Source organism: Haliotis cracherodii, unplaced genomic scaffold, assembly GCF_022045235.1.
Source record: "Haliotis cracherodii isolate W230 unplaced genomic scaffold, xgHalCrac1.p SCAF_11, whole genome shotgun sequence".
In the NCBI taxonomy this organism is placed as follows: domain Eukaryota; kingdom Metazoa; phylum Mollusca; class Gastropoda; order Lepetellida; family Haliotidae; genus Haliotis; species Haliotis cracherodii.
The window spans coordinates 33,845,709-33,863,368 of NW_027266266.1; the positions used below are offsets into that span (position 1 = coordinate 33,845,709).

A 17,660-nucleotide genomic window follows, 5' to 3' on the forward strand; every position below is an offset into this window, starting at 1 on the left:
CTTCCAGTAGAGTGGTACAATGTGTCTCCAAGCAGATGGTGTTTCTCTTCCAGTATAGTGATACAATGTGTCTCCAGGCAGGTGGTGTTTCTCTTCAAGTATCGTGGTACAATGTGTCTCCAGGCAGATGGTGTTTCTCTTCTAGTATTGTGTTACAATGTGTCTCCAGGCAGATGGTGTTTCTCTTCTAGTATCGTGGTACAATGTGTCTCCAGGCAGATGGTGTTTCTTTTCCATTATAGTGGTACAAAGTGTCTCCAGGCAGGTGGTGTTTCTCTTCCAGTATAGTGGTACAATGTGTCTCCAGGCAGATGGTGTTTCTCTTCCAGTATAGTGGTACAATGTGTCTCCAGGCAGATGGTGTTTCTCTTCCAGTATAGTGGTACAATGTGTCTCCAGGCAGATAGTGTTTCTTTTCCAGTATAGTGGTACAAAGTGTCTCCAGGCAGATGGTGTTTCTTTTCCAGTATTGTGGTACAATGTGTCTCCAGGTAGGTGGTGTTTCTCTTCAAGTATCGTGGTACAATGTGTCTCCAGGCAGATGGTGTTTCTCTTCAAGTATTGTGTTACAATGTGTCTCCAGGCAGATGGTGTTTCTCTTCCAGTATAGTGGTACAATGTGTCTCTAGGCAGATGGTGTTTCTCTTCAAGTATCGTGGTACAATGTGTCTCCAGGCAGATGGTGTTTCTCTTCAAGTATCGTGGTACAATGTGTCTCTAGGCAGATGGTGTTTCTCTTCCAGTATAGTGGTACAATGTGTCTCCAGGCAGATGGTGTTTCTTTTCCAGTATAGTTGTACAAGGTGTCTCCAGGCAGATGGTTTTTCTCTTCCAGTATAGTGGTACAATGTTTCTCCAGGCAGATGGTGTTTCTCTTCCAGTGTAGTGGTACAAGGTGTCTCCAGGCAGATGGTGTTCCTCTTCCAGTATAGTGGTACAATGTGTCTCCAGGCAGATGGTGTTTCTTTTCGAGTATAGTGGTACAATGTGTCTCCAGGCAGATGGTGTTTCTCTTCCAATATCGTGGTACAAGGTGTCTCCAGGCAGATGCTGTTTCTCTTCCAGTATTGTGTTACATTGTGTCTCCAGGCAGATGGTGTTTCTCTTCCAGTATAGTGGTACAATGTGTCTCCAGGCAGGTGGTGTTTCTCTTCCAATGTAGTGGTACAATGTGTCTCCAGGCAGATGGTTTTTCTCTTCCAGTATAGTGTTACAATGTGTCTCCAGGCAGATGGTGTTTCTCTTCTAGTATTGTGTTACAATGTGTTTCCAGGCAGATGGTGTTTCTCTTCCAGCATAGTTGTACAAGGTGTCTCCAGGCAGATGGTGTTTCTCTTCAAGTATCGTGGTACAATGTGTCTCCAGGCAGATGGTGTTTCTCTTCAAGTATCGTGGTACAATGTTTCTCCAGGCAGATGGTGTTTCTCTTCCAGTGTAGTGGTACAAGGTGTCTCCAGGCAGATGGTGTTCCTCTTCCAGTATAGTGGTACAATGTGTCTCCAGGCAGATGGTGTTTCTTTTCGAGTATAGTGGTACAATGTGTCTCCAGGCAGATGGTGTTTCTCTTCCAATATCGTGGTACAAGGTGTCTCCAGGCAGATGCTGTTTCTCTTCCAGTATTGTGTTACATTGTGTCTCCAGGCAGATGGTGTTTCTTTTCGAGTATAGTGGTACAATGTGTCTCCAGGCAGATGGTGTTTCTCTTCCAATATCGTGGTACAAGGTGTCTCCAGGCAGATGCTGTTTCTCTTCCAGTATTGTGTTACATTGTGTCTCCAGGCAGATGGTGTTTCTCTTCCAGTATAGTGGTACAATGTGTCTCCAGGCAGGTGGTGTTTCTCTTCCAATGTAGTGGTACAATGTGTCTCCAGGCAGATGGTTTTTCTCTTCCAGTATAGTGTTACAATGTGTCTCCAGGCAGATGGTGTTTCTCTTCTAGTATTGTGTTACAATGTGTTTCCAGGCAGATGGTGTTTCTCTTCCAGCATAGTTGTACAAGGTGTCTCCAGGCAGATGGTGTTTCTCTTCAAGTATCGTGGTACAATGTGTCTCCAGGCAGATGGTGTTTCTCTTCAAGTATCGTGGTACAATGTTTCTCCAGGCAGATGGTGTTTCTCTTCCAGTGTAGTGGTACAAGGTGTCTCCAGGCAGATGGTGTTCCTCTTCCAGTATAGTGGTACAATGTGTCTCCAGGCAGATGGTGTTTCTTTTCGAGTATAGTGGTACAATGTGTCTCCAGGCAGATGGTGTTTCTCTTCCAATATCGTGGTACAAGGTGTCTCCAGGCAGATGCTGTTTCTCTTCCAGTATTGTGTTACATTGTGTCTCCAGGCAGATGGTGTTTCTCTTCCAGTATAGTGGTACAATGTGTCTCCAGGCAGGTGGTGTTTCTCTTCCAATGTAGTGGTACAATGTGTCTCCAGGCAGATGGTTTTTCTCTTCCAGTATAGTGTTACAATGTGTCTCCAGGCAGATGGTGTTTCTCTTCTAGTATTGTGTTACAATGTGTTTCCAGGCAGATGCTGTTTCTCTTCCAGTATAGTGGTACAATGTGTCTCTAGGCAGATGCTGTTTCTCTTCCAGTATAGCGGTAAAATGTGTCTCCAGGCAGATGCTGTTTCTCTACCAGTATTGTGTTACAATGTGTCTCCAGGCAGATGGTGTTTCTCTACCAGTATAGTAGTACAATGTGTCTCCAGGCAGATGCTGTTTCTCTTCCAGTATAGTGATACAATGTGTCTCTAGGCAGATGGTGTTTCTCTTCCAGTATTGTGTTAGAATGTGTCTCCAGGCAGATGGTGTTTCTCTTCCTGTATAGTGGTACAAGGTGTCTCCAGGCAGATGCTGTTTCTCTTCTAGTATTGTGGTACAATGTGTCTCCAGGCAGAAGAAGTTTCAGCTACCTGTTTAATGGGCAGCTCAGTGTCCCACTATTCTCTTCCATTTATTTAGTTCTTTTGGTGGACACTTGGGAATAAATTCAGTCATGTTACTGTTTATTGAATAGAGCCTGCATGACAAACTTGATTTTGTGTAAGTAGACCTGCAGCGTTCACTCAGTTTAATGTTAATCACCTTTGGCATGTAGCTTCTGTCACTTTGTAATTTTGGATGTTGTTGGTTTTGTGCAAATAAGATTAGTGAACAGAACTCTCACACTGATTCTGAATGTGTCAAGTAATTATTTTCTTTCTATGTGTTACATACAAATCCTTGTAAACATGCTAATGTCGGCAGTAATACCTGTGCTCTTTCCTCCATTCGATATGTTCCCCTTTTTGATGACAGGCATTCCTGCCAATATTGTCAAAGGATTCTGCATCTGACAAGCAGCTGAATGATGAACTTGCCCTGGCCTACATTTCTGACTCTGCTGTGTTCCCAGTCGGGCTCAGCACTTACCGGGACCTGGCTCCCATTCTCAGTGGTGGAACGTGAGTATAGCATTACAACATGGGAGCAGACAGATGCATACACATTGCAAACATTAATCATAGTATGCATTGAGTGAGAAGCTGTATATTTCCTCATAGTGATATAGCTGTATAGAAGGGATTTTTACTGTTGTGATGTACATATGTTACATGTACGGTTGAGGTTGATTTTTAACTTTTAACAGTTCCATCTTCATCTTCATAGAGATACAAAAACTGTAAAATGATGGACAGGGGAACATGAGAGAGATGGCTAACAGAAAACCACTTCCTGATATAGGATTCCTACTATTCCAATCCAGTGACAAAAGTAGAGTTTCATTAAATATGAAAGTTCCAGAGGATGGCCAGGTAGAACATGGGGGATTAACCATCTGTATATTCAGATACTAGGTTGTAAACCCTCATCTTGATGATATATAGCTTCGATATAAATTGCCATGAAGCAGATGGGATATATGCTGTCATCATATAAACAGATAGGATATAATAATTCATGGATGAGGTTCATTTATATCACACTACTTTGCATACTGTCTAAGCATCACAACAGTTTATACCCTATCTGTTTATATCCAATGTTTATTCCCATCAGTTTTTATCCCATCAGTTCAGAACCCATCTGATTATATCCCATCTGTTTAAGTCCCATCTGTGTAAATTCCATCTGTTTATATCCTATCTGTTTATATCCCATCTCTTTATATCCCATCTGTTTAAGCCCCATCTGTTATACCCCATCTGTTGACATCTATACCACAACAGATGAACCTTTTCTGAATATGTCCCATCTGTAGATCACATCAGTTTATATCCCCTCTCTTTACATATATATCTCAACAGTTCTACTAAAATCTAGATATAATTTATGTTTTAGTCTGTTTTCAGTCGTACAAAATGGGTATCTCATACCTCTAGTCGCACGTTAAAAGGAAGCCAGAAGCTGGAATTTAAACAATAAACTTGTTTCCGTCCGGTTGCGCACGCACCTCCCTATGACATATAACAAATCTCTCAGGGTGCCCCTGAGCTGGTCGTTCGAGAAGGACTTTCGCGATATACTGCTAGTTTGTATTCTACTAGTACTTATCGTGTGTCTGCAGTTGTTGTTCTAATACAGGAATAATAGTATGTCTTACCTGTAGACTCCTGGAATGTAATCCTTGGTAATCCATTGTTTGTGTTCAACACGTGTTTCACTGTTTGACTTGATTTCACACGTGGCAATATGTCGGGCTTTTCTGCCTTGTGTCAAAGTATGCTGTCTAAAGTTGATCATCACAAGTATTGTCCTTCCTGCATAATTAAGGATGGATTTTCAACGTGTTCGTGGGATAAACGTTGTAAAGAATGTGATCACTTTAATAAACTTTAATTGATATCTTTAATTGATACCAGTGCTACAAGCAGAGTAGGTCATCGGGTGGATCCCTGGACTCTGCAGCCTCTTGATCTGGGCCTGGGGGTGGCGCGTCGGCCACACCCAAGAAATCAGTTTATAAGACCAGCCCCAGTCAACTTATGTTTTCGACAAGACACGTGACCTTTTGCCTGCTGATGATACTACACGCACGACTGATCTTCGTCAATCGGTTGATCGAGAGCGTCACTCAGCCTCCCCTGTTACGTTGGGACCGGCTTGTGACGAGGACCATGAGGGGACTACGGTCCCCAGTCGGTCCGTCATGTCCTACCAACGACGATAGGGACGTCGTGCAGGTCGACAGTGAACACGGATCCCACTCTACAAGTCGTTCCCGCCCCGGGACGACAGGTCGAGTGCCTCGCCGTGAGACTGTAAACGACACGAGGACGTTCATCGCCTTCGAGGTCGTCTGGAGTTCGATTCGGACGATAACTACGATGGGGATCGTAGTACTTCTACAGTTAGAGATCGTAGCGCTCGTCCCCACGGGGATGTGCGAAGCTCTCAAAGGGAGTTTTTGGGAGATCATCATCGTAGAGATAATGATCGATCGTCCCCCTCGTCTCACTTTCATATCGACCTGGCTTTGATAGCCCAGATCACGACGGCAGTACTAGCCTCGACGGCGTCGACCAAGACGGATTCGACTACGTCGGAGGTCCATGGACCATCGACCAGTACACCAGTCCCTTCATCTACATCTACACAATCAATGTCAACGATGGATTGTGACGACAGCCTGGCTATGGCTTGGCTATCTCACTTTTCTGCCTGAGTTATCAAAAGATGATGACAAACCGACGTATGTTGGCTTTAAGGTTGGAGATACGCTGCAGTCTCTTCAGTCTTCTCCTCCCGATGTCTTCAGAGCCATGGCTCACGATATGGACCAGAACTTGCCTCTGCTCTGCTGGGGCAGAGTTTCAGCAAACCACCTTTTCCATCGCGCTACCCGATCTATGATCTAGAGCCTTGCTCTGACTTTGATAGCGCCTTGGTGGCTGGTTCGTGGAGGAACATCATCCACCAACCCCCTCAAACTTCCAGACTTGCCAAACCTGCTGATCCACCCTCACAGCAGACAGCCCCACATGGCTCCAGACAGGTTACATCTTCACGCCTGGTCCATCTACAAAGAGCCCCAAGCGCCAAAGGTTATTCGGCAAGGGTAACAAAAGCCATCACCTTGGCCCACAGACCTTCCACCAGGGGCCTTTATGACGACATGTGGCGCTCCTTTGAGAGTTTCTGCAAGGAGGTACACCAGGATCCTACCACTGCATCACCCCATTTCTCGGCTGAATTTGTCCTGTTTCTGCAACACAAGCGTCATCTGTAGGGCAGTACCAGAACTCCGGAAGTCCAAATGCTGTTACGTAACTGCTCCATCTTCGCCATTATGGAAGGCTGTTTCTGGCATTCAGACAACGTCTTCGCTGGCCACTACCTAAGAGATGTCACCTTTGGAAGGCATCCATAACTTTGGCCTTGTGGTGGTTACCCAAAAGGTCACTGTCCCTAGACGCCACTGACGCTTCCACATGTCGGGAGCCGACCTGTCAACCTCTCCGGTGTGTGACACCCTAGACAAGAAGGTGACATGCTACATGCACTGGCTCGGTATGTCAGTTCTAGACTTTAACTCTGTTTAATTTCTTTTACTGCAATGATACCTGGACGTCACATACCTGACTCTCTCCTTCCCTGCCAACAGGAATGGTCACTCGATGCCGGACATCACTGTTGCTGATTAGTGGAGACGAAGGAGAGTTTTGGAAAAACACATCTGATGGTATGCCCTCCTCCGTACTGTCAGATACAGATGCATTAAGGAGTAATGCAGGATGAATTAAAAAATCTTGTAAAATCTAGATATTTTCTATATTTGTACACTTATCCCACATTACTCAAAGAGGCCCACCTGTTGCAGAGCTGCCCTGCCATGATGTCTTCAGATGATCTGTTTTTACCAGTAATATGCTGATCAGTGATGTCACCTCTTCCGTGGTCACATGGTAGATGTGTGATAGGGTTAGCCACTCAACCAGTTGGAACAACTTCTTCTTCAGCAAGACCTCTCACTGCCCTTTCTATGCCAAAAACAAGCAGTGAATGTATTAAGGAGTAATGCAGGATAAGTAAAAAAATCAGGATATTTACCATCCACAAACACACAAGTGTGATAAACTCTTTATCAAATAATGTCATTCTTCAATTCTGTGCCCGAAAAATCTCTTCCCATCTCTCACAAACATTACGTAAACATTGCAAGTTTTCCTGGTATGTGCGCATTAATATATATTACGTCAGAAGGTAACAGACTTAGCCCTACAACTAGTTGGAACAACTTGTCTTCAGCAAGACCTCTCACAGCGCTTTCTCTGTCAAAAACAAGCAGTAAATGCTTTAAGGAGTAATGCAGGATAAGTATACAAATATAAAAAATATTTAGATTTTAGTAGAACTGTTGTGATATATATGTAAAGAGAGGGATATAAACTGATGTGATCTACAGATGGGACATATTCAGAAAAGGTTCTTCTGTTGTGGTATAGATGTAAACAGATTGGGTGTAACAGATGGGGTATATAGAGATGTGATATCAACATATGGGGAAAAAGAGATGGGATATGAACAGATGGGGTATATATAGAGATGTGTTATATAGAGATGTGTTATAAACATCTGGGGTATAAGGAGATGGGATTTAAACTAGGGGTGTCACGATAAATCGAAATATCGATATTGGTAAGAACTTGAAGTAATTAAATCGATTGTTAATTCAGTTTACGATCAATAGTATCGATTTCAGTAAAGAATATTGATAGCTTCGATTGCATTTACCATATCAATAAGATACATGCAATGCTGTTCAAATTTGTTTTTCTTTTCATCATGAGTGGCAGTAATTTCCACATAGTAATGTGGAAGTTTCTTTTTCTTAAATAATTTACTAACAGGGTAAAGAAAAAACAAATCAGTCATATCTAAAACTTTACTTTTAATTTGTTGTTATGGTTATCACATTCAAAGGAAACTTCAGTTCCAAGGTTTAAATCAACTCTAAATCCATCTGAAAACTATCGATATTTATCGCAATAGTTGGTTGCAATATCAATAGTTATCTCAATAGTTTCTTTCAATAGCAATAGTTATCGCAATAATGATTTCCAGACCAATAGTCACCCCGAATTTAAACAGATGGGATATAAACAGATGGGATATAAACAGATGAGATTTAAACAGATGGGATATAAACTGATGGGATTTAAACAGATGGGATATAAAGAGATGGGATATAAACAGTTAGGATATAAACAGATGGACTTTACACAGATCGGACTTAAACAGATGGGATTTAATCAGATGGGTTCTGAACTGATGGGATAAAAACTGATGGGAATAAACATTGGATATAAACAGATAGGGTATAAACTGTTGTGATGCTTAGACAGTATGCAAAGTAGTGTGATATAAATGAACCTCATCCATGAATTATTATATCCTATCTGTTTATATGATGACAGCATATATCCCATCTGCTTCATGGCAATTTATATCGAAGCTATATACCATCAAGATGAGGGTTTACAACCTAGTATCTGAATATACAGATGGTTAATCCCCCATGTTCTACCTGGCCATCCTCTGGAACTTTCATATTTAATGAAACTCTACTTTTGTCACTGGATTGGAATAGTAGGAATCCTATATCAGGAAGTGGTTTTCTGTTAGCCATCTCTCTCATGTTCCCCTGTCCATCATTTTACAGTTTTTGTATCTCTATGAGACTTAAAGGAAGATGAAGTTGGAACTGTACTTGGCCCCACACAAGTCAGGTCTGATATTCAACAAATCAGCAGTGGTGGTAATATTGCAAGAAGTCACTTTTGTACTTTCAAAAATGTTGAGATATGTGGCAATTTGGCATGCAAAAACTTGTGACCTTTGTCGGCAGTACTGCAAACAGATGGGACCATAGAGTCTTACATCTCTTGGGGGCACAGATGGCCCAATCATCTAAGGCGCCACAATTCGCTGTGCAGAGTTGCATCCTTTGGGCATGCCAAAAATCTATGATTGTGGGTTCGAATCCTGGTTCGCCCTGATTATGTTTCAAGGTTTGTCAGCACCATACCGGTGCTCGTGGGTTTCACCGAGTGGTAAACGTCTGAGACCTGCTTCACTTGGGGCTTTCCTCCCACATTAAGCTGACACACCGCGATATAACTGGAAAACTGTTAAAAGCGGCGTTAAACCCAACTCACTCTCTCACTCACTCTTCTATCTGTTTTCAGTGTCATAACCACAACTGGTCCTAATATGATTGATCATGACTAGTTACGTTTTGTTTGCTTTTTCATTCCAGGCGTTTAATGTTAGCGAAAATCAACTGGGTTTTTGTCTTCAAGGACACACTGTACAGAGAAAATGTACCCAAGTTGATAGACTGCATCCACAACATTCTTCTCCATCATGAGAGAGAGGCTGCAACCACCCAGGACTTAGTGACTACACATGGGATGAAGATCAACATCAACTTTACCCATGGCTTGGACTTTGCCACGGAGTATCTGGGGGAGGAGGATGTGACAACTAACCCTTCCAATCAACAAGCATCACTGGCCAGATCTGGTCTCAGTTATGATTTCTGGGACAGGCATTTTGAAGGAAGAACAGAGGTACCATGGAAAGACTTTAAAGATGCATTTGTGCTTGACTATGGTGACAAGATAGTTGAGCAGTATTCTGAAGATAAGAAGAAACTGTTTGTTAATCTGATGTATAAGGATATCTTCGATCTGAAGAAAACAGTCAGCAAGTTTGTGTATAACCAGGCATGCAGCAACAACATGAATGCTGACCCACACTGTTTCTACAACAGGATTGAGGAGTACGCTATTGCCTATCTCTCACTGAGGGAAGTGATTGGCATGGACAGCACACTCCGCATCACTACCATACAGAGTTTGGGTGAGCAATAGCAATCAGGACGTTTAATTCCTTTATGAAACCTGTAGTCTCAGTGTGTGATATCTATCTCTATCATATTATGGGTACCTCTCGGCAGGATAAAGCCTGCAGATAAACACTATATCCGATGGGGTCATATGCTGATAGAGATGTAAATATCAAGGTCAAGTACCCAGCAGGCATAAGAACATTGAAACAGCGTTGAAACAACGTTACTCTTCAACGTTGAAACAACATTGCAAATTGGTTTCATATGAAAATTGAACTGACGATGACAATTCAAAGTTGGGTTTCAACATCATTTTTCAATGTTGCTTCAACATTTTTTTAATGTTGCTTCAACATTATTTCAACGTTATCTCAACATAATTTCTACGTTGCTTCATTGTGTATGTTTCAATGTGTATGTTTCAAGTTGTATGTTTCAACGTGCATGTATCAGGGGACCAGTTGTAAACCTAGAAACCGTCTTTCAGTACAGCATCAGCTCATGAAGTGGTGGCTTCCCTGTGGCAGGACACTTTCAGAAATTGCCTGTGTTCAAGATTTGAGAAATATTCTAGATGATCATTATACACACCAAACAACTAACCATTTTCTTTCAGTTAAACAATAATTAAGCTAAGCTATAGGTTAATTAGGGTGGTAACCAATTTGCCTAACATATATTACCATACACAAGTGGAGAAGGCAGTCTTGTCCTTCTTCCCCTTCATATTGATCTTCAACATAAGTGACTTTGTCATCATCCTGAAAAATAACCAGTAAAATATCTGAGGATGCAAATTCAAAGTATAGATCGATGTTTTTGATGTATATATAATCATTGACCAACTTTTTTATTATTTGCATGTGGATTAACACCACTTCCTTATTATTATAAGGGGCAGTGTGGTAACCTAGTGATTTGAGCTTTCACTTGTCACACCGAAGACCCGGGTTGATTCCCCACATGGGTATAATGTGTGAAGCCCATTTCCAGTGTCCCCCACCATGATATTGCTAGAGTATTGCTGAAAGTGGCATTAAACCATACTCTCTCACTCACCCACTCCTCATTATAAACTTTCCAATTATCTTGCAATGAGGCAGTAAATAGAGGATATTTCATATGTCAAGTGAAATATGAAATGAATAACCAACAGCAAAAGATTAACTCCATAAATGACCATCTGTCATTATTTGCCTTGTCAATGTGAAAGTAACGTAAAACAGTTTGTGTATGGGCTTGACACTACGATAAAGGGAGACAATTTCAGAGGAGGTAACCCTTGTATGACAATAGTTCAATCAAAAGTGTAATAACGAAATATAAATAACGTTGAAAATAAAAGTGCTTTCAGAAACTAGTGCTTGCTATAAAATGTGCTGCCGAAGGCTATATTTAGTGGCATAGCCACGAGTGAAAATATCTCCTTTTCCCCTCGTCACGAGATGAGAGAAACATGATATTTCATGAGACATATGGAATATCTTTCTGTCTACCAGAAAATTAAATTATTTCATTACAAATGTAAAACCTTGAAACGTAAATTCTCTTTACCTGACACACAGGGATGGCTCACCAACCCTCATACATTTGCAACTTAAAAGTGGTTCTGTGTTTGCAAAATCTTAAACAATATAAACAAAAGTATTAAAAGATATTTAGGGTCACAAAAATTCTTTATCATACATTTAGATACGATTATGTACAAAATCAACTTTAACAAAAAATTATTCCTGAAAACTAGGAGACTGCTGTCAGAAGTGAAAGAATACGCGCTGGTCAAGGAACAACAATGGAGCTTTGTGAAACAAACCATCTCGATTGACGAGTTAAAGGAGATATTTACAGTTTGTAATGAAACATTTTCGAGAGAATAACAAACGGCAAGAACACTCCATAAATGACCATCTGTCATTATTATCTCCCCGGCATATAATGCAGGGTGATATAGCGATCAGCCAGTCTGTCCGTCCGTCCGTCCGTCCGTCCGTAATCATTTCCTTTTTTTGGGCAGAACTCGAAAATAATTCAGTGTATTTGATCGAAACTTGGCATATCTATCAGTCACATACTGAAGTTGTGCCTTTTGCTATGTAGGAATTTTAGAAATTTTTATTTTTTACGTTTCCATGGTAACAAGTTGTACTTAGGTTCTATAAGGGTGGTGTTCGTTTCCGGAGCGTAACTCAAAAACCGTTAAATACTTTCTTACAAAACTTTGCATGTCTACCAGGCACATACTGAACTGGTGCCTTTTGCTATTTAGGAAAAAAAAAATTATTTATTTTTTTACGTTTCCATGGCAACCAGTTGGACTTAGGTTCTATAGGATAGAGTTGGTTTCCGGAGCATAACTCAAAACCCATTCAAAACTTTCTTACAAAAGTTTGCATGTCTATGAGGCACATACTGAACTGAGGCCTTTTGCTATTTAGGAATTTTAGAATTTTTTATTTTTTACGTTTACATGGCAACAAGATGGATTTAAGTTTTCATATATGGTGGGTTCACTTATGGAGTATAACAAATAAACTGTTAAATATTTCCTTGCCAAACATTGCATGTCCATATATAAATTACATACAGAACAGGTGCCATTTGATATTAAGGAGTTTTAGAAATGTTTATTTTATAATTTCCATTACAGCTATTTTGACATGGGCTAAGAGAAATGTTGGGTCAGTTACCTGGTTTGGGACCATAATGTGTTAAATGGGTTGGGGATATAGATGACTTCGTCGACTATACGCTTGTTTCTTGTTATTTGTCATTTGTTTGCATAAAAACACCCACAGAAACAAACGTTTTACTTTCCATTTCATATGGATGTGACCATGGTGGATCTTTTGTTGGTAAACAATGTATGCTTCTTAAAGAACATTCATCTGTTGACTCATTACATACAGAATTGCACATTTACTTGTGTTAGATTCACTGCAATGAAAATATCACTTTTCTCAACTTCAGAAAACTCTTTCACACTGAAGTATACATAAAAAGTAAATACCTTCACACATTGTCAGGACTACCGACTCAACCACTTCTAGTACCAGACTTCTATTGCTCCATAGGCTTGAGTTCTACGTACTGAGCTACTGTAACCCTTCACTAATTCACTTTATTTTACCTCAGCATTGCCTTTTTTACATGGTAATTGGCATTCGCCCAGCCAACCCTTCGGTACTTTTTCTGTACAAAGAACATTTGAACTTCATATGTGGTATGAAAATCAAAACAGTCATGCATATATGCAAAGTCATGATAAGTATATTAATTCAACCACACCCATGAAGATCCGGGTTAGAATAGGTCCTCAGCAACCCATAATTGTCGTAAGAGGCAACTAACCGGATTGGGTGGTCAGGATCACTGACTTGGTTGATGCATGTCATCATATAAATTGCGTAGGTCGATGCTCATGATGTCAATCACTGGATTGTCTGGTCCAGACTAGGGCTAAGGACAGAGTTCGAGTAATCTAATAGCAACTAAATGGGTACCTGACCCTAATGATCGTAAAGCTAGAGTTGATAGATCGTAAAGGGGATCCAAGGGCTAAGGGCAGAGTTCAAGTAATCTTATAGCAACTAAACACCAACCTGATAAACTGCATTCATATGTAATAAAGTCTTAATAATGAAAGTTAATTTGAAAAAATAGTATACATGTATGTATTTCTCATTTATAATCATTTTAGCCACTTGAATTTCGCCGGTGTGACTGGCAACAAAATACTACAAATTACATCATAGGGTATTGTGACATGTTTGAAAAGTTTGTGATACTGTATGCCTGTTGTTCAGGGAAAGGTGGTATATTTCCTGTAAACAAAAATATACTGAACTGCAAAAGAAACATCACCATGGATAGTTATAGGAGAAACCTTGTTTGTTCAAACAATGTAAACATACTGTGAGACATAATAAAAAGATGAAACTTGGCAAAACTGATCATCAAGGTTGAAATTAAAGTGTCAAATATTCTCAAAGTGAAACACAACACTAATCTCTGAGAAAATGGCATCACAAGTCAGTATCTCGTGTGTCCGCCATGTGCATTGATGACTGCCATGCAACGTCGATACATGGAATGGATGAGGCGGTTGATGAAGGCCATAGGCACTTGAGCCCACACTCTGGGGAACGCCTGACGCAGTTCAGCTGCAGTTGTGGGCCTTAATCGGACGTCATTCAGCCGTCTTTGAATCTCGTCCCACAGATCCTAAAGGTGTTCAATGGGATTTAAATCGGGACTGAGTGCAGGCCACTGCATGGTTCTGATGCCATTCTGCTGGAGGAAGTCTCTTGTAGCTCTCACAGTGTGTGCATGGGTGTTATCATGCTGAAACCCGTGGTTGCGGCGACGTGCCAAATGAGGTATGGTCATGTGGTCTCAAGACTTGATCAATGTACCGAGCTGCTGTGACACTATTGCCTCTTCCTGGACCAATGTTCTGGAACATCACAGGGCCGACCCTCCATCCCACACCATGATGCTCGGACCACCCCATGAGTCTCTCTCAACAACACAAGCATCAGAATAATGTTCCCCACAGTGTTGCCATACTCTTTCTCTGCCATCTGCTGATGAGATACAGTAACGGCTCTCGTCTGAGAAGAGGACTCTTCCCCACTGCTGGTGGCGCCAATATTAGTGCTGTGTTGCCCGGCGATGACGTGGTGTCATAATGGGTCCTCGGTGTGGCCTGTGACAGTGGAGGTGTCTGCTCGTCAATCGTCGACACACGGTGTCCGCAATAATGTGTCGCTGGTGTGTCCCCATGGTCTGTCGAGCAGTTTCCGCAGCAGTAACAACGCGATCTTGAAGATGCTGTCGCACAATCTGACGATCCTGACGTCGGATGGTGTCCCTTGGTCTTCCACTACGTGGTCGGTCATCTGTAGTGTTGGTGGTCTGGTACCGTTGCTGGAGCATGTAAATGGTTCTTACAAGGACTTGAAATGCATTGGCTACTTCCCGGTCGGTTTGTCCAGCTTGAAATCGTGCAAGGATTTGCTGTCTCTGATTTCTTGTTAATCTTGGCATGTGGTAGCAATTCAATAACGAAAGAATGTTATCCGATCTGGTTGGATTCTAACTGGGCAAGAGATGGGGGAACTCATGTGCATTTCAATTTACACGGAACTCCCGTGCATTGGGTTACCATGGCCATTGCCGTGATGCATTTTGGCGATCGGTTTTATTGTTATCTGCTTTGTTTTTTATCATCAAATTTCATTTTTTCAGACAAGGTAATGCTAAATTTTAGAAACTTTGACAAAAATTACCCAGATACTTAAATGACAACTTTTCATGCAATGTTACTTGGGGTGACGTTTCTTTTGTGGTTCAGTCTATATTTCTTTTTCAGATCATGATGTCAGTGGTGGAAATACATAATCTTTTAAATTTGCAAAATGTAAATGTCTTAAACCCACAAAGTACAAGTATTAAATACCATACATGACATTCTAGGTTGAAATATGTATGCATAATAGGGGTATTTTGCAAACACATGTTCAAATATGAGCTTTATCCTATAAATGCTTATGTAATGTTGCTTGACAATGTATCTTTGAGCAAATCCATACTGCCAACTAAATCTTGTCTGTAAATATTCAATATATTTTCACAATTTGAGTAAAGATACAAAACTGCTTCAAAAAAATATGTGTTTCTTAGTCCTACCTGAACTACAATGAGGTATTGCATGCTTAGCTGATGCTCCAGCGTAGAGACCCAAGTCTTCACCTTGATCTATTTAGAATAAACAAAAAGGATTCCACTAAGGTTACATTGTAATCCCTAAATAAACCAAATATGTGAATCAAGATCTGCATAATATGGCACCAACATTACAAATTTAGTGAGTTATTGATTGCAATATTTGTACTATAAGCAGATGAAAGATGAAAAGTTCTGTTTGTGTACAGAAGCAACATTGTTATTAAAACTGCAACTGTTAAGTAATTTCCAATGATATTAAAGAAGTATGAAATACATATTATTTCTACTATGTCAACTTGAGAAAGTGAAGATCAATAAAAAAACCAACTCTAATAAAATGCTAAAATATATACACTAACATATTGAGTGTAAAGATGCAAATAAAAATATTAGTCCCTTCATTGTGATCTGTATATGCATTCCTGATACAAAATCCAACATCACTTTTTTCTTGGCCAATCTTTTTTCAGGTGTTTGACACAACTGCTCATCATCTGAAGAGTTCTCCACTGTAGTTGTGAAATCAAAGTCCTAGCATTCCCTCTTTGAGTCTATGTAAAACGCACACATCCAATACTTGAAAAACAATAGTAACAATAACATATAACGGCTGCAAGGTATGATCTGAGATACACTCATTCATGACCATGCAAGATTTAGTTTGTGATTACTATATACATGTTGATTTACTTCAGCCAGTGCATAGTGATATGTATCATACCCTACCCTTCCTGTATCGCTGCATCCCTGATGGTTTACCAATAATTAAATGGATATATGCTTACCAGATCTACATTTTACCTTCACTAGGTTAAATGTAAGCCATTTCCTTGTCGGACATCGCATCTCCTTCATGTATCCACACAGACGGTATGGCCTCCTCCATCTCCTCGTCTGCGTCCATCCATACCACTCTTGCCCATGTCTTCATCTTCATGATTTATCTAGTACCTACAAACAAATATTTACCTTAGTCCTATGTTGTTACACACAGTGTACATGTTCTACTATAAGAGAATAGTATGGGTCAAGTATATGTATCTAGGATCATAAAGCTATACCTCATCCACAAAATATTTAGTTTCTCTGAGATATCTTGACATCTCTAAAATATGTGGTACAGCTACTATAAGGATTCAATGTGCAAATACTTGAGTATTTAAACAATAAGAATAAATATATAGTAACAAATCGTCAAATCTAAACTGTCAAAATCTTGTAAGAGCTCAATGTGACTTATAAATGTATTCAGTTTTGCTTCATCGTCTGTTTACTGCAACATATTTACTCATGATACTATGAAACCTTTCATTTTGTCTTTGCAATTACTTGCATGATACAAACATACATAGACATAATTGTGCCGCTGCAATTAATGTGATTAATTAAGTTTTTAACTGTTAGTATATAAAACAAAGAAATACCGTTTATGATGTCTCAACTCCATGCTAAAGTGGTAAGGGAAGATGACTTCTATTGTCTAATGGCAGACAACACCACTTTTCTCTCAATGTCCTCTCTTGTGACAAGTCTTTCGTGGCCATATCTTCCAATGTGCAGGTAATTCAAGACACCAATATTCAGAAGTTTGGAATCACAGGGTCTCCAAAAATAGCTTTCTATTCTGTGGTTGCTCAATATTTTGCAAACAGAGAAACCATTTTCTCTCTTCTCCTTGACTGGTCATTTAAAAACAAACAACCATCCTTCTTCTTGGTAGTTATGTATTATGACAAGGATCTCTTGTGGGGTTGGCTTTTGGACTTTTCAAATTTAGTGAGTTTTTGACTTTGAACGACTGTGTTTTTTAGCTTTCTTCACCATCTTATTAAGCTTTTGCAAATAATTTTCAAACTGGAATGCACTGAGTTCATTGAGTGATACTCCATAATGCTCAACATCATCTGGCATGTGAATCAATGCATGACCATTGTAAGATTACACAATATATCTCTTTTCCCGACTGAACAAAATTTGACCATCAAATCACTTGCATACTGCAAGTAGGCTTTCCTTGTGTTAGCTTTCAAATCCAAAAGAACTGACATTGTGACAGTTAATCTAAGGAAAATATGATACATTCTGTTGGTCAGCATGTTGCGTAAAACAA

At 40.3% G+C, this 17,660-nt stretch overlaps 1 protein-coding gene across 1 annotated transcript in view; it reads left to right on the plus strand.

The window, feature by feature from the left end:
* Positions 1–17,660, plus strand: part of LOC139456419 (uncharacterized) — a 48,111-nt gene that overhangs the window by 13,508 nt on the left and 16,943 nt on the right. Inside the window, exons 5-6 of the mRNA XM_071238119.1 lie at positions 3,289–3,434; positions 9,230–9,834. Of these exons, the coding sequence (XP_071094220.1) occupies positions 3,289–3,434; positions 9,230–9,834 (751 nt within the window). The remainder of the gene's footprint in view (positions 1–3,288; positions 3,435–9,229; positions 9,835–17,660) is intronic.